At 41.1% G+C, this 18,787-nt stretch overlaps 1 protein-coding gene across 1 annotated transcript in view; it reads right to left on the bottom strand.

Moving 5' to 3' along the window:
* Nucleotides 1–18,787, bottom strand: part of LOC146172501 (DNA (cytosine-5)-methyltransferase 3A-like) — a 292,512-nt gene that overhangs the window by 158,797 nt on the left and 114,928 nt on the right. The window contains exons 7-8 of the mRNA XM_084585778.1: nt 10,514–10,555; nt 10,268–10,404 (exon numbers count right to left, since the gene is read on the bottom strand). Of these exons, the coding sequence (XP_084441904.1) occupies nt 10,268–10,404; nt 10,514–10,555 (179 nt within the window). The remainder of the gene's footprint in view (nt 1–10,267; nt 10,405–10,513; nt 10,556–18,787) is intronic.

Consider the following 18,787-nt stretch of genomic DNA (forward strand, 5'->3'; position numbering starts at 1 on the left):
GGGCTTACCTTTGCTCGAAAGCTATAGAACACAACACAACCATCTACATTCACATGACATCCCATCAGATGTTTTGCCCCCTAGGCACAGAAGCACACAGTGTGCTTCAGCTTGATTCCTGCAACATGATTCACCACTGTCTCAGGAACCAAGTTTCAGTGAAATGCCACCATCATATGCAAAACAAGATGCCAAAAAGGATTAGGCATTTTGTTTCATGTGTGAATACTGTTCTTTTTTCACTTCAAATGGGGATACCTTCCCAAATGCATTTTTACCAGCTGTATTGCCACCAAGATTCTCGCATTTCGCTCATCAGGGCTCGCCACCACCTTAACCAACTTTCTGAATTAAAAAGTCACCTAAACTTGTCAAACAAACTAGAAATATTCAACTAGCGATATTGAATTGCACTGCAGCACCATTACAAGCACCGCTCCGCTCTGCACATACTACTGCTTGCGATCTTGCGATGCTTGCAACCTCTATGGTTTCTGTTCTGCCAAAATTTCCAGGTTGGTACAACGTAACTTGTGCTAATTTTGGTCCAGAAGTCACATGGAAAGGGCTGGCTACTATGTGCGCAGTAAAATGATGGCTGCGAACACAATTAGCAGAGCAGTAGAGAGGGGTTACATGGCAGTGCTGTCACCACTTTCGCTCTAGTTAATGAACCTGGAACCAGTAATTTCGTGTCCTGTAAGAAGTAATAAAAAGTGGCAGCAGTAGGAAAAGCTACAATGTGAGGTAGATGATGGTCAGCAAGGTTCAACACTAACACAAAGGGACAGGCAGTCAAAAGGGGCCCGACACCAATGCAGCTGCAGGGGAATAGTTATCAAGAACTTTGCAGGAGGAGGACAGTAGGACAAGTGAAAATACAATAGTAATATATCACAGTAAACTACACCTGCCAAGCCCAATATTATCTGAAAAAAGGGATTCAAAGAACCAAACTAAGAAGTGATAAGAGGCATGGTTGGAAAAACACATGCAGCTTATGCTATTTGTAATAAGGGAGTAATTACTCATTGGCATCCGCCCAAGGACAGCCATACAGCTACAAAGCAAAGCTATACAGCTTTCTCCGACACTTCGTAGTTAAAGAAAAATTCATCCTCGTCCTGATCCGGGGATTGAACCCGGGACAACCTCTTGAGGCAGTCACTCTGCTAAGCTAACCAAGATAGTAAATTAGTAATTTCTCTTATTACAAATGCTACTCCACCTTGGGTGATTTCCCTAAATATCTGACCAGCTTACACTATTTGGGAGATGGGGTGTGGAGGGAATAGAGTGTACACATGCTGTGAATAAGCTGTACTTAATTATTAACACTTTGTGGGATTGTTTTCTCGACTAGTTATGGCACAAAAGCAATATATTTAAGGGATTCTAATGTTCCTTTCTAGATGTTTATTCCTATTGATTCTAATGTTCTAAATTTATGGATTAGATATACCTCCTATATTTTCTGTCCCTTGAAGATTTAAAGGCTGACTGCAGAATAAATAATGTAACTTCATCAAACTTATGGCCATCTGATTGAAATACTTGGAAACTGCTTTTGGTAGGTGTTTGCTTATTTATTTATTTATTACAGGTTCCTGCAGTGCCCAAAGGCATTATTGCAGGGGGGGAGATGACAAATAATCTTGCTGGGAATGCCAGTGATAAAATACATAAATATGAAGAAAATAACACAACACAAGTGATAATGCAGAATGAGAAACATGCATCTAAAGGGGGCAACTGCGTGACGAACAAAGTGATGAAAACACTTGTATCTATTGTATCTTTAGGGTTCTCATGATTGTCATCATCCACTGTATCACTTGCTGAGAGTCCCTTGCTAAGGACATCCTTTTCATACTTCTAAGTGTGTTGGGTATCCCACATTTCTCGAAGGACAACCAAGGCACTCATTAAGAATGCTGGTCATGCGTGGCTAGCATGGTTGGACAGGCCTGTGAGACTCATGTAGCGAGACAAGCAATCCTAAGTTTTGCTTTCCCTACATCATGTGAGGTGCGATCAGCCTCTTTCCGGTCATGTGTGCATCACGGATACTGTGGTCACAAGAATCGTGGGGTCAGCATGGTGAAGCCAAAATCATCACAACAGTCAGCCAACACCACCATAAGGTAGTGCCTCCTCTGGTTGTAAGCCTGATACTAAAGCACTGATTAATAGCTAGGACGAAACTGCAAATTTGGGCGGAAATTTGTCTGCATCTGCATATAATACAAGGTGGAAGTCTGATATAATAAAATTGGGGAAAAACCTCAGACTGATTCCGGGTGCACAGAAACTCAACACTCCTTGCCCTGTTTCTTTTTCCCTCTCCCAAGTTTTTCTTCTGCAAAAGCAAAGCGCATTTAAGCCTGCTAGTGATGATCATACTGCCTAGACAAAAGCAAGTCCCCTTGCCAAAATGCTGGCTCAGTTTCAAACTGGGTCTCCCACTAAACCATTGTTCAGTGCTCTCTTTATGGCCCAGAATGTCCCACATACCCAATGTGGAGATGGACAAAGATATGACATGAGAATGCAGCACAGAAGCATGTGGAAATTTTAGGAAATGGCACATGAACAAAAAACTAACAAACAAATATCCATGCACAAGTTACACGAATTCTACATCCCTTCTCTGCAAATCTTACAGTGCCCCATGCATTGATTGAAGCATTAGAGATGCAAAACCTGAGTTCTAGCTCTCTAAGTCCTAGTCACTATCTGAGCTTTGCTCTGCCCCAGTGCTAAGTCATTCCCATGAAATGTTACATTTTGTTACAGTCACATATACAGATGCTGTATACTTAATTTTTCTGTTTTCACACCCTCCATTCCTTCATACTGACAAAATGATGGCATTCACATACAATGCCCGCCACAAAAATTTGTCTCAATAGACCCTTTACAGTGCGAGCACATGGGCACTGCCATATTTGATCATGTGACCCTTCCGCTATCGCCGGTCTTCGGGGTCTTCTGGTTTGATGGCTTCCAGTACGCTGGCACCTGGCTACACGATACTGCGTAACCGCTATCACAGGGGACAAGCTTGTAGACAGCCCAAAAACTTCATGTGAATGCTCATAGTATATGTAGGTGCTACAAAATGTTTAATTTAACCATGTATACTTCTTATACTGCATCCTTCAAATTGTCTGCATTGGCTAGAATGTGTCGACATGCCCATCAGCCATCGGCTTTCTTTTTTGGTCAGTTTCCCCTCTAACGCTTTTTGTGGAAAACATGGTTTACTGTAAAACTAATCATCCCCTCAAACTTTATTTTTTAATTTTCTTGTGCAAATGGCAAACACATGCTTAGACTGCGCTGACTGAGACTCATTATGAATGTTCAACATTTAGCATTGAGCACAATATTTACTGCTCAATAAGGGTGCGCGTGTAATCCCCAACATTCGATAAGATATAATTTTATCTCCTGGAAATGTCCTGGCTTCAAAAGACAATTATGCTGCACCTGCTTCTCTCCAGATTACTTCGACAAGACAGATGACCCCTTCATCAAAGCAGCAGTGTTTAAAAGTCAACCAGCATTTATGCAAAAAGCAGCAGTCCACACTGTGCACTGATGGCCGTCCTAGCGGCGCCACCTGTTAGGAATGGAACTACTCTCTGTAAAGGGTCTATACAGCTGCTTACTGATTTTTCGGACTCCAATAAAGTGGGCTTAAACAATATTTCGAGCTTCATTCAGGAACCATCGCGTGCCCTATAGACAAGCATCAGCTAGTGACGTCAGTGGAGATGCGGCAGCGCTGGCGACAGCAGTGACTTTCGGGGTGTAGGCAAAAGCCCGCACCATCTGCATTGGATGCGCGGCACTTGCTGTGTTTTCAAGCATAATTACCGATATTCCTGCAAGCTGTCGTGCTGTTGGTTGCCCCACAAGGCACAAAAAGAAAATCGTACTTGTTTCCACATGTTTCTTGCAGTCAGATAAAGATGATAACGAAAGGCAGCAGCATCAAGCGTGACAAGTAGACCCTACGGCGATGGATTGCCTTTGCAGCTAACGTGCATTGCACTTCTGCATTGAAACTTGCAGATCTGTTCATCTGCAACTTTAATTTTTCTGGTTGCTTTTCGGCTGCACGACGAATAACGCAGCAGCAAATGTCTACAACTCATGCATGTTTTGCTGTATATACTATCAAGTCATAAGAAGTTTTGGCGCAATATTCCGTGTGCCTATGATCTTAATCGAAGATAGGAAAGCTGCGCTGTGTGCATCTCATTCCTCTGCACTATTGCCCTTGTATATGTTTGTATAGGAAAGGACACAAAATCTGCTGTGGAGGTAGCTGCAGTTATTTATATACCTTGAGCAAACACTCTAGCGTGATATTGCCGAAACGGCCCGGACTGTGAGGTAGCTTTTCTCTGTTTTCACTTTCGCGATTTTCAACGAGTGATACTTAATCACCGGTCCTAGAAAACAAGTAAACCTTGTTAGGATCCCGGCAAAGTCACGTAACGTTATTTCTCTGATTAAATTTTCTTTACAAAGGAACCTGACGAATTAATTAAATATCCACGTATAGCCTAGCTCTGATCAAGCAGGATATTTAAGTATGGTATACATGGCATATAGAGTTTAGTGTCCCAAAGTTGAGTCGGCTATGAGGGGGGCAAAATAGGCAGAATAACATGACATGCATTTGAATAAAAATGTTCCAATTATATGAAAAAGGTCAGCAGATCTCAAATTTGCTGCAAGTGATCATAGATAATGCTGCATTTGTGCTCATGTACCTTTCCTGTAGAGCGAAGAGAATAAATGAGAGTATTCTTAAAAGCATTCATATATATATTGTGAGCTGCATCTTTCATTTGTGAGCCGCATCTTTTTTTTTGTGAGCACCTTCCACAATATTTACCTGTGAATGGCCCTAACATGTCTATTAAGAAACAGACGTGAATAGAACAACTTGGCTGTGCACTATAGGTGAATGTTACAAAGAACTAAAAGATTGAGTTCTCATTTGATGAAATTCTGTCAGTTAAGTTGCAGGTACAGTGAGCTAGAAACATGATTTCTGGTTCCCTATAGTTGTTGGTAACATTGTTCTTAGAGTGAGTTATGTGCTTAGAGTAGCAGAAGTCCATCAAAAGAGTCATCATATAAAAACACTTCCAGTCTTTGTCCTCCTTTCATGCGCTAGCAATAGACCCGGGAGTTGAACGTTTAACAGTGTTGGCTATTAGTTTTTCTTGTACATCGCACTTTCTCGTTCTCGTTTAACTTAATCAGACCCGCCAACCATAGCTGCGCGCTGTTGAGGTTGTGGAGAAGGAAGCCAATGCAGCTCTTAGCTGGGTAATTCAGTAATCGGCTGCAACTACTCTCCGGGCATAAACCAAACTATTTCTAAATGCAAGTCAAGCTTAAGCTTCAGAATATCTGCACGCGCGAACTGGTTTCAAAGGCAGCGTCTGTAGGCACGCTGTTTTTGCCTACACCCCATGTCGCTGCCGATCGCGCCACCTTTGTTTACAAACATGACGACCGTCTATAAAAACGTGCACATTTTCACGACCAGTATGTTGGACTCTATGTTGTCCAACAGAACAAATTTGGTGCCAGCAATACTTATGAAGATCGCTTTTAACGAAAGGCTTTTTTTGCCATGATATAGATGAGAGCAGACATCATTCTCACAAAGAATCAGGTTTTTTTGCACGGCCATGAAAGTTTAGGTGAAGCAGGTCATTTAGTCGAACTAGGTTGCCTCTCTGCATCATTGCCATTAAAGGCAGTTTCAATAAGGGAATGCTCAGCCTTGTCATTGCAGTAGTCTACAGCACACAATCGCATGGAAAAATGGAGCATGAGCACCTTCTGCTACGAAGAGCTTGTGCGCCTCCGCCCATGGGGAAAAGCAGGGGAGAGGGAGGAGGGAAGTGCATTCATGTAGGCTCTCGTCCTGCTAGTTTTTTCCCCATAAGTTCCATCTCGCAGTATGGACACTGGATGTTATTTCTTTGTGTGGTGGGTACATGCAAGCATTCCTTCATGGCATGAGCAAGACCTATAGCTACATCACTGTACGTCAAGAAATGCCATGGACATGACAAAAACATAACTGAAAAAATATTCCAACTGGAGGGGTACAGTGGTTACAGCTTAGCACAGTCAGCTTCTGCTGGGCACCACTGTACATGTGTGACTGCCTTGAGTAGCATGCTTCCCAGCGGCATGCATACCTAGTGCATTGGCACCAGTCAGTGCACCAGCACAGGTTGCTGTGTCCGCCGTATCGGATCGCACTGGTGTGTGCAAATGGGCAGTGCACGCATGCTATAACTTTGCCAACATATAAGTGAAATGAGAAGTGGTGAGGTTTGCAATTTGGAAAGCTGATTTTTTGCAGAAAAGTGATCTTTTTTTGAGTTCATATACTTTTGAGATTGAATATTGTAGCATTCCCCCGGTTCCACTGATTATGAAAAAAATGGTTGGAAACTGTATTTTATAAAACATAAAATACTAAGAAGAGAATGACATGAAAACTCAACATATGCTACAAAAATAGAGTGTCATGAAGAAATCAACGAGGCCCATATGTGAAGTTAGGAAATGAGCTCTATCATCATAGTAATCGCTGCCTATCACCATGCAAAGGGTGTGGCCCTATCATCACCGCCATGACCGATTGCACATCTGTGATAGAGTTTGTTACGTTTACATAAAGGAAAAGCATGGGCGTGCTAAGAATCATGGGACGGTGTGCTACTTGATGTGGGACAGTCGCAGCATTTTTTTGTGATCACAGTGGTGTTACTCAGATGTCTCATCCTCATTATCATCATCTTCTTGAGGCACGAAGATAGAGTGTAAAGGCTGAAGTAGCGAAGGAGCAAAAGCAGACGATGCCAATGAAAGGTTTGTTTTCTGAAATGCCACTAAAAACTTCCTAAAGTGTTTGGGCAACCATATGTATCTTTAAATGATGTATTTTCTTTTCAAAGTGCACCTATTAGTTGCAAAATATTGGTTGCCACGCTGCTCAACACTTATGCAATTGTAGAGAGCCATTGCTTATTTTAGACAAATTTAAACTTACATGTTCTTTTGCTTTCTTTTTGCAATTTATAGTCAAAATATTGAATGTTCGGGCATAATTTATATAGAACAGAGTTATTTTGCAATATTTTTGACCAAAAGTTGTAGTTCTGTACCCAATAGGTCTCCACCCTATGAAGCTTTGGGCACCATGGTGGCTGATCTGGTCGTCAGGAAGCTCCATGCGAACTCTCATAGATGACAGCACAGCTTTCTCTAGGCAAGAGTAAAAACCTCTATGGTGTCTGTGGACGATTGTAGACTTCAATGACGGCGCAATGGCTCCCGAGATGACACAGCAGATTCATTATGATTTCTGACAGGGTATTAAGGTTGGAAGCCTAGCAAAAAATACTGACCATTTGCACTCTACAATTTTAATTATCATCAAAGCTAGGGATGTCCTGCAGTTCATCCTGTCGTTAATCAGTTTCATACACACAAAACGAACTGCTGCCAGCATACACACTACTGGAAGTGATGCTGACAGCGATTGTCAGGCTTCAGCTGCTCCTCAAGTAAGAGCGAATTTACCAATTTTTTTAAGTATGCTTAAGTTATTTTATGACTATTGATGTATCCTGCAATAAAGTGTTGTGTTCTTTAGGATGATTAGAGTTGTTCAATCTGATTGACTAATTGCTGGAAAGTAGGCAACCCTACATGCATGGAAAAATACATGAGTGTGTGCTTTTGTTTGTTTTTCCTCTTTTTTTCATTGGTCTAGATATAATGATAACTGGTTATGACTGAATTTGCTTGTTTTCTTAATATTGTTAAAAATGGACTGCACTGTTAGGTAAATATCTAATTATCTTAAAAAGTGATACTTCTGTCCTTGAAGAAGCAAGAAAGTAAACAGGTGTTCATTAACAGGTCTTTACTACAGGCCAAAGTTTTGGTGAAAATCAGATCCTTTCAATGAATATTATTCTGTCTGTAGTTCCACAAAGTATCAAAAGAAGCACTCCTTATGGAAGAAAAAAATTCATGCCCTTGTCCACTTATAAAAAGTTGATAAACGAAGCTTGCAATTAGCAGTGACTCCAGTACAAAACTCTAATCAGATCCTCTTACCACCACATATAAAAGCAACTTCACCTGTCAAAGTCAGAAGACTGGAGGAATTAAGGCTGTCAAACTTTCCTAATGTCTAGTGCTTCATAGCTGCTTCATAACTAGTGCTTCATAACAATTCATAACTGAAGTCAAGCAAAGCCTAAAGAAAACTGAGGCCATCCAGTATGTTGAATTTCTTGCAAAAACATTTGAACTAATGCACGGGAAGCTCAGGAAACAATAAAATCTTCTACACAAGAAAGCTAACCGAAATAAACCACATTCCCAATGTGCACTATGCCACAGCTAAGCAATCATTACGCACTGTGCTACTTTATTGTTTTGAGTCTGATTTATTTTAATTGCAAGAAAATCGCAGTAATTTAAGGGGCCTGATGGAGTGTAGGTGCTTTATGAGGTGTGAAGGAGTTTTGCATCACAGTGACTCATGCATGTATGCAGGTGCATGTATCACTTAAGTGTCTAAGAGGACCCCAAATCTCTCATAATAAAGGGTAAGAGGGTGCTACAATGCTCCATTTTTACAACATTATTCAAAATCAAATCCATTTATGTGTTATTTTAAATTCCTTTCCTCATTACTGTTGGTTGCGACTGACTTTCCCAAGCATTCTCATATATGGTACCTCACTTGTTCTCCTCCTTTTTTTGTTGTAGTTAGCCTTACAAAAGATTCCCCACATACCCACACTCCCACACTGGGGTTGATCAAAAATCCCTCTTCTCTCTACTTATTTACCTGTCAACTCCCCCCATATCATCTGTCCTGCTTTATCAACCACATTGTTGGTAGTCAGAGAGCTAACTTTGTCAGAATACTATCGTCCCAGCATATAATTCCACAATGTTACCTGAAATGTCTAGGCAAGCAAAGTCCATTGGAGAAAAATACAAGCAAAACAAGCAGCATGTCATGAACTCCAGAATGTTTCAAGCGACATAATTACTGTATTTAAGCGGTTCTAAGAGCTCACTATTTCTAAGCACCCTCCCATAAATTGGAAAGAAGTTGGAATAAGAGATAAGCATGACCTTTTTGCCAGGAAGAGCATATGGACAAGGCTGCTAGCACGCTTGCTCCATTAAATAGTCTGGGCAGAGCCATCAGAGTGCCAAGGTGGTGCGGAACCTGCAGCCTAATCTCCAGGTTCTTGTGCTCTAGCATTCCACACAACACGAGAACTGGGGCTACAGAACATCAAAAACTGATTGGAAGCAACCCCGATATCTATCAGCAAGTTGTCACCTGGACCTGGAATCAGCGGCCATTTGGTAGAGCTCGACAAGTTTTTGTCTCTGCGGGCCCTTGTTGATTTGTTTGGTGTCAGTTGTTTGACAGCTGTAAAGGCAGTCAGAATCGAGTTTGAAGAAGGTTAAAGTTGAAGTGAACCGTAATCGTATATACCAAAGACGTTTGCCAAGTCTGTTTGCCAAAGAAAGTGTTATTTCTCACACCTTCCTCATCAATATATTGTCACGAAAACAAATAAGAGAGGAAGGGGGTACTTCAGATCATTTCAGATTCAAAAGGGGGTGCTTAGAATTGAGTAAATACAGAACTAAAGGATCACCTACAGTGCAAGCTTTCACTGTTTTTTCACTGTGATGTCACAATAAGGACTATGCTCAGGATATCTACACTACTAACAAAACTACACTGTTTTACCAGATCCATCAAAACCGCATGTATCTGAAAAGCAGACACTGTGCCTGTGGAATGTACTGCTCCCTGCCAGTTATTGGGATGAACTTTTAAATAGATACTGAAAGTAACTGCCACTTAATGCTTGTTTCCGGATGAGTTTGTTCACACCTCAATAAAAATGTCTGCACAAAATTCCAGAATGGCTTGAGCAGATGAGAATACAGTTCACATCCTGAGTTTCCTTTCTCCTTTGCACCTGTCTAAAATACATAATAATATATTATAAGTTTACTGGAAGCATTTATTGGATGAAGCCCCAGAAAATGCAGACCCAAAAAGTACCCTGGAGAAGAGGAGGAAAAAAAAAAAGACTGGGTCTCTGCAAAAAGAGCACTACACTATTAATCAGGCAAAACATATACACATGAAACAAACACCACATACACTAGAGCCGTCCGGCGACGTTCCGAATAGAGTATCAAGGAGTTTTTCTTTGCAGCTGCCACAAACGCCGCCTTCAACCATGGGGTGCTCTTCATGCTCACCCATCGGTAGCACCTGGTCACACGAGATGCAAACTTCTGCACATGCAAAAACAGCCACATGAGCACACCACATGAAGCTTCTTTCACCAGAGTTGCCTGCAGGGCAGTGGAAAAGCAGCCCATGTAGCCAGTGTGCATGGTTCACCTTCGAGACGATGCTGGCGTTTCCGTACTGACTGCACTCCCCCTGCAAGGTAAAAAGCACAGAACGGACCCATTTTTCATGACTACTATACGTGAACAGAAAACAAAATTCATCTTAGCAATTTAAGACACCTCTACAGACAAGCTATGCTGAAATATGTGCTGACATAAACACAGTATACATCCCAATACTGACTATTAAACAATAGTAATGAACATGGGTGTTCCTAAAGAGCCATAAACTGACTACTGCAGCAGCAATAGTTACAACCAAAAGACTAGGATCTGAAATGCTGCACACAGCCAGCTACAAGATCTCTCTGCAGAGCATCTCTCAAGAGCACTCTCTGTGTGTGTGAAACATGCCATTCCAAGATTATCTAGGCCTCTTCTTGGACTCATATGGACAAAATAGCACTTTTGCAGTGGTTACAGCACAAACAGATAAAAGAAATGCCAGCTAGGACAATCTTAGCACCTCCTATAACAAAATTTCAAAAACACAAACATACTTGCTACAACTTCACATATTTCCTTGTTTGGAGTATGTTTTGCATAATGGAAAAATTTTGAGCTGCTCCGAACACTCCCTTAATGGAACGTAGTAATCATGACTGTGCCTTCAAGCTGTATGACACCAAAACTGCCAAAGCCACACATGCCAACTTGGCTAGTTGATAAGTATTCATTTTAAATGATCCATGACACTGAGAAAAGAGCAAACAAGATGATCCTCATATTATAGTCCTCTATTCTTTGTGTCGTGTCTTTTGGCTGGTTTAAAAATCTACACTTGCTAGTTGTGCAGTGCTGATAAAGGGCAGAAAATGGTGGTATGCAGCCAACACGCCAGCAACACTGTAATTTACAGTCATATACTGTTCACTGTGAAAACTAAGCAGTGCCATGGGAATCTCACATCACCAACACACAAATGCCAGCCACACAGTCCACAGTGCACAGTAGAAAACAATGAAACAGTAAAATGTTATCAGAGCAAGCCTTGGAACCCAAACATTTCCAATTTGGAGCAGTCTGGAGCAAATGAAATCTCTGGAAGACTTTGGAGCAAGAGTATTGATTTAAAATCACTCTGGAGAATGATGCTTTAACTTTCCAAATACCTTAGGTTTGCATGTATGTTGCAAATGTTAGTGTGATGCAAAAACTGCTATGCTATTAGGTTCATTATTTCTCCAACAAAATTACTTTAGTTTTGGTTTGATTTTATAGGCTTTAACATCCCAAAGCAACTCAGGCTATGAGAGATGCTGTAGTGATGAGCACCAAAAATATAGACTATCTAGGGTTCTTTATTATGCACTGCCATCGCACAACACATAAGCGCCGTTTCACCTCCATCAAAGAGCTGCTACTACAGTCGAGATTCAACTCCGTGTCTGAGTTCGGCAGTAAAGGACCTTAACATTAAACCACTCAGGCAAGACGCCATAATATCGCACTCGAGAGGTTTCAATTATAAGTTTTACATTTCATCATTGAAGAGACCTTCAGGAAATACAGTAAAATTTAAATTATTCAAGCTAACAGGGACCAAGATTTTTGTCTCAATCGTCAGAAGTGCACTTAGCCCGAATTAAGAATAAACATGGTTTTACTTCATGAATGCATAAGTACATACAAATGTTATTTTGTTAGTTAAACTATTCAAATGATGTAAAAAGCGCAGCATATGTAAGACAGGGGTAAAAAGCACTTTGTAATTACTTGACCAGCAGTCCCCAACTGTATGCATGATTAAAACATTATCAGTACTGAACTGATTACCCAGGAGTTAACCTAACAGAATTTAAGAAAAAAGTCAAAATAGTGTAAAAGTCAATTAAATTAGTGGTTACAGCATGCCAGTTCAAAATTCCATAAAAAAAGTCATGTTCGTTATAAGAAGGCTTCAGCAGATGGCCAACATTTCGAATTGGCGGAAACACAATTCGAAAGCTGTAAATATGCAGCAGTTTGGCACAGTTTTCTCATTTTCGTGAGGACAGTACAGCTTTTCTGATTTTGCTGTTTGGCACATTTTTTGCAAGAATGACATCACTATGAAAGCATTTTTCTGTGCTTCAGTATATAAAATTTGGTCATTTTTTATTGATGACAAATATTTTTTCACTGCATCATATGATTCCTAGAAGATTGTCTTCCCTGTAATACTGCAGAAAAAATGTCAGACAAATTTGGCAAAGAAATGATGCATAGTTTATTCCAAATATAGCAAAATTGAAAAAAAAATCAAAGATTGTCTTCCCTGTAATACTGCAGAAAAAATATCAGACAATCTGGCAAAGAAAGGATGCATAGTTTATTCCAAATATAGGAAAATCGAAAAATATCAAACTATTTTAATATATTGATATTTTGGTCATAAAACAAGATAAGCTACTTGCAACTGAAAAGCAGAAATAGATAAGTCTCAATTCTGTTATTGGTAAGCTATATACATGATAATAGGGAACCTGCAATCGTTGGACGGCACCACCAGCCACTGACATCCGCACCAACGGAGGTGCTGCCAATCATGAAAGCACTCCATTGGACGTGGGAGTTGTTTTAGTACTTCTTTCGGTCATTGCTTTAGGCTATGCTAGCAATCTTACAATCTTCAATGCTGCAGCGCAGGTGCATTTGCTCAGGATGTGTTCTGTTTTCACTATAGGCATCATCGGAGACAAAGCACACTATAACCACGACAGTGTGGATTCACAATATGATTTCAACTCTGTGGGTGTCTACTGCTGTGCAAAGGATGCTGCTTGCACGAAAATCCTCGCGTGCTCAGAGCCTAAATTAGAAGTGGATGCTTCATGCATACTGGAAGGAATACTTCAGGCATTATTGCGATATAAAGAAATGCAAACAGTGCAGCGTCTACAGTTTCTGCAGTGCAAATTTCTTATTATTGCACTACTAATTAAGGTTCCAATAAAAATATGCTGAAGTCATCTGTTGTTACACCGTAGATGACTCTAGCTCAATTTTGTTACCTTGGCACATGTATGGCTAGAGTAGTTGGAACAGTGGGTGGGAAGACTAAGAGTTCTTAGCATTTTTTTATCACCCCTATACATAGCCTGTGTGGCTTTCAGTCCCATTCTTTTTACCATTACCAAAATGCTTGAAACACACCCTGAAATCATGAGAACAGTGCTAGCTTGAGGGGATGCCGAAGGTGAAGTATGTCAAACATGAATATCACCATCAGTCTGTTGCACCAAATGTAGCACTGTGAACCAATAGAATGGTCGTCATTGAAATAGCAAAAAATGTGGTGCATACAAACTGTCTAGTTATCACCAACTTTATGAATTTGTTCCAAATAATTGGGTCTAGTGTCCCAAAGTGTCTCAGGTAGCTTTCAGGCCGTAGTGCAGGGCACTGGGTGATTACAACCATCTGACAGTTCTGTTACCTTGCAGTCGCACAGCACACCACACGGGCGTCCTGCATTTTTCCTTCATCAAAATATGGCTGCCGTACTATTTTGTTCCCTACGTTGATACAGCTACAATTTTTCATTTTGTACAAATGAACAGCAGCACATGTGCTAATTATCCACATGAATGAAGAGCGCTATCATAAACTAGACTGCACACAACAAACCCAGGGTGACCAGGGTGCCTCTTGTGCAGTGGCGTCAACCCTGCACCATCCCAAAGTGCATGAAAAATCGAGGCAAACCAAATTATGGCCAAAAGTGCTGCGTGGCTCCTGGTTAACATACGTATACTGTTTTTCGTAACTTGCAACGAACCTACCTCCGAGTAGTTCGGCCGTCACTATGAAATACAAATCTATTATGCGATGAGACAGAGCACAGTGCATTGCAAACAAGCGCCAAGAGTCATGTTGCACTCTGCTTATTTCGGGAAGCCATGCCTATGGTTCTAATGGGGATCTTTCCAACTGACAAAACTTGAAACACTAACAAAGCAGTGAACTGAAACATCTAATTGACCACCTCTTGAAAACTACTTGTACCGTGAGAAACAAAAATGATCTGATTGAGAATACCTAAGATAAGGAACCTCCCTCATGTTTGTTAATTTCGTTGCATCATTAGAAGCTGCAGTTCACTTTTGTTAATTTTGTTGCATCATTAGAAGCTGCAGTTCACTTTCTTAACTCATCACACTATGATCATTCATTTTTGCCTTCACCTCCTCCAAAGGCTTTAAGCTAAAACTGTACAGCCTCACACTTGGCAACAGTGCATGACTGTGGCTGCCTTTGAAGCAGTAGCATCCTGCACCCACTTTTCCTTGGACTTTGTTAATGAGCAATTACTCAGTTCCTATTATGCCATCAGCCCATTAACTGCACAAGCAGGTGTCCAACTAATAGTTACAAAATGGGAAACCACTTTTGCATACAAAGGACAACCCCGAAAACATATGCCATGAATGGGCAGCAAAGCAAGCCCAGCACACGAGTGCCTTCAAGCTTCTTTATTCAGCCACCGGGTGGTGCGACTTGTTTCGTGAAATTCCATTGCAGGCGCCTATACCTTAATTAAACTCAGGTGTGGCTGATTTCTGCATTGCCTTCAACAGCTGAGCAACCCAGACAAGAGCAGCTGCAATCCTTCAATCAGCTAGGCTGGCTTCACTGCATGACAACTGGTTCACTGAATACTATCTTCCGACACGACAACAGTGTAACGCTGAAAATAACATCAGACCACATTCCCCTAATCACATTGTTCACAGTGCAAAGTGCTAGCATATTCACGAGCTGCAGAGCTGACCTGGCTTCTAGCGTAAAAGGCAATTTGAGGAGCCCCATTAGAAGCGCTACTTGCAAGGGCATGATGAGCAGTTCAAATACACTGCACATTACAATGGGTGGGGGTTCGACAAATTTGATTAATAATGTTGAATTTCTGCGAGTCTTTCAAGGGAATATTCTGACCATTCAATATAACCAGTAAATGGATATACCCAGGATTGCCTGCATTGAATTGCACATTAAATATTCTGAAAAAAAGATTATTCTTTAAAAAGGTCTCAAAAGGGCAAAGGAGCACTGGCAGACACACAGCATCAAGTTTATCACCATCTCTCACTACGCACTTGCACTTCTGAATGACCAATTACCTGGCTAGCATTTGCAACCGTTAAGTGCCAGCCCCTGAACAACCGCTGTATTTTACTCCTGACACATGAGCAACAAGCCACACTTGTGGGTCCAAACATTCCTGCGATCATAACTGTAACATTTTAAGACCAACACCATTATGCTCAAAGCATCAAAAGGCCAGGATCAACAAGCACCCATGGGACTACCTCTAATGTACACAGAAGCAGTTCTATTGCCACTTACATACTTCATTCAGCTTCCACAACTAATAAATATTCCATGCTGGGGTCATACATTTATAGTGGAAGGTAATTAGAACCAATGCCAAACCAGAGCATTAACCAAATAAAAAAGGATGTTTGTAAAGAACATGTCTCCTTCCAGAAAAAAAAATCCTAGTATAAACTTGAAGGGACCAGGAAATTTGCTCTTTTCTTAAGTTTGTGTTAACAGAAGTGCCCCTAGAAAAGATATGGAGCATGCTAAGTGAAAATAATGTTTTCATATGTTACATGAATACAATGAAACAACCTTCCAGATAAGGATATTGAAAACAGGAGCATCTACTGCTCTATTTATAAAGTGAGCCAAGGACCAGATCAAAAATATGATTGCAAAAGGAGCTTTTATTTCTCATTTGTGAAGTGCACCGAGGATCGAGACCATGACATAATCTCCTACTTGAAATGAATTTCTTCACTATTTTTACTACATAGTACCCCATGACAGATGTTTGCACAATATTTTTTTGCTTCCTACCTTGCTCTAACCGAATGCACCGCATTCACTCAACTGTAACACGACTGAAAATATAATGCAAGGGATGACTTTGCATATTGCCCAATGAAAACAAAGCCACAAATTTAATGCGAGATAAGCACTTGAAAAAGCACCAGAATAGACATTGTGGCTCTTGCAGTCTCATCAAGAGCACTCATTTGTCGTTGTCACTGCAGACAGAGTTCTCGCGAACCGAGTCTTTCTTTTACCTCTCGTCCTCCCAGACAATATCGTCAGAAGCTTTTGCAGTCAGGCTCACATTTAAAGATCACTTCCTGCTGTATCCCCCACCACGTATGATAGATTAGTTAACGTCTAGTCGTCAAGCTACTGCAGTTTCTGACTTCTTCTATCTGAATAGCTTTTCTTTTGAAGCAAGCATCATACTGTGGGAGTGAAGCATTACCATCATGCGAACTACGATAACGTAATGCCCCACACTAATCCACTGTGAAAGATGCAGAAAGTGCGAACTAGAAATTAACATGATCCTGAGCCTACGAGCAAAAAGCACAATATTTTGACTTTGGATAGATTGGGATTTGGCTTACCTGGTACCTACGTAGCCCACATAACATAAAATCATAATACCACAGAAACCGAAACCATGGTAACAAATTCAATATTGCCGAACCTCGGTGCTGCTTCAGGCCATTTGAATCACAATATTTTGGTTGTAATGCGAGGGTAGACATTGAGAGCTGAAAATCTTTGAAAGAAAACCAGCATTACATTAAAGTAAATACTGTACTTAGCCAAGTAGCCGTGCATTGCATCTCTTTCACCTCACATCTTCAGTACTGCTGCTACCAATGCATGGGCTGGCAGACCATGTGCCTTTCCTTATGTCACAAGCAATATGTAGATGCCAATAGTTAAACCACCATGTAACAAACCTCCTGGTACCCAATTCCTCAATATTATAATGTTCCTCAGTTTCACAACATCACCCCCATAAAAGTGCGTATTTGAAAACTCGATGCAACGAACATGTTGCAGAAGCTGACCTTGATGTAACAAATTCACGGCGTCCACTGTTTTAGCTATCGCTGAATTACCAAAAATTTCCCTATAAGTTTCATGACGATAAAGCACTAATTGATGTGAAAAGAATGTCTACAATCGGAACAAGCATGCAACATGCTGTGTTTCAAAGCCAACAGCGTATCAAGTCTCCGCAGCTTTCACTTCTGGAATGTGGCACTACAGTTGCTCATGCTCAAAAGCAGTCAAAAATAACAAGACAGAAAAATACCCAGAATGAGCTATGTGCACCCATCGCAGCCGTCACACGGTTGCTCATGAGATTCTGCCACTGCTAGCTCTTGATATCAGCAGCGGGAACAGCAGACAGCACCAGTAGTGTGAAGTAGAGTTGGTTTCTCAAGGCAGTGGGGGCAAGCTAGCAGAGCCCATATTCCAAGTTTGCATCGTTATCAAAAGTGATGTGAGCAGTCTGACTGGTGGATGCACCAGGCCTGGATGCCACTACCATTTCCAGTTCTGACACTTCCACCAATCAGATCAGATGAATCAAAGTCGGGGAGATACCAACACTTTCAATAACGACGCAAAGTGAATACAGGCCCAGGAACATGCATGAAAATACAAGTGCCTCCTCCTCCAACTACAATGTATATGCTCCCCTAGCCTGGCCATGTGCCTTCAGCCAGCTCCAACATTCGACTCCTCTGCTACCACCCCTTTTGCCATTCCGTTGCAGACACCTCGTGTTAGCCACTGTACAGGTGAAGGCTGCTAGCACACTATACCGTACCCTCAGAGCGATTCAAAATCTTTTGCCACTTCTGACTTCTGGGTAATGAGGATCCACATTAAACACTTCAATGGGATGTGTGGGAAAAAACAGCAGTTTTATTCATAAAATTGTTTTTTGTTTTGCTGGTTTTATCTTTATCTCCTCCTCTTTCATGTCCACCAACACCAGCCTTGTATGTACATGAGAACTGATTAAAATCTGTGATGTGAGCATACGAGGTGACGAACCAATGACAGTTTTATGGTGACTAGAAATTTCAAACATGCCATATACTGCTTTTGTGGCATTGCAGGCTGATAGAAAAACCTTTTTACCTTTTGCGAGTCCTCCAGCAATATTCAAAAAGAAACTAGAAGCTAGTTTTTTCTGTCCTCAAAAGGTGCACCACCACTCTCAAAACTGCCATTGTCATTACCACATGTTGTCAAATTTGCCATGCTATGGTTCAATCAAGGACACACAGGCTTTGAGCAAGTTTTAGAGAAGCTAGGTATCCTTCCTTTTTGGGAAACGGCTTAATTGAGTTTTGTGCCTGATAGTCTGCGAGTCAGAAGGATGTCTGCTAAGGAAACTGCTGAGGCCAAGTGCCATCTTTACCATTGAATTGCCATCTTTGGC

Source organism: Amblyomma maculatum, unplaced genomic scaffold, assembly GCF_055883805.1.
Source record: "Amblyomma maculatum isolate TAMU_Amacu unplaced genomic scaffold, ASM5588380v1 scaffold_13, whole genome shotgun sequence".
In the NCBI taxonomy this organism is placed as follows: domain Eukaryota; kingdom Metazoa; phylum Arthropoda; class Arachnida; order Ixodida; family Ixodidae; genus Amblyomma; species Amblyomma maculatum.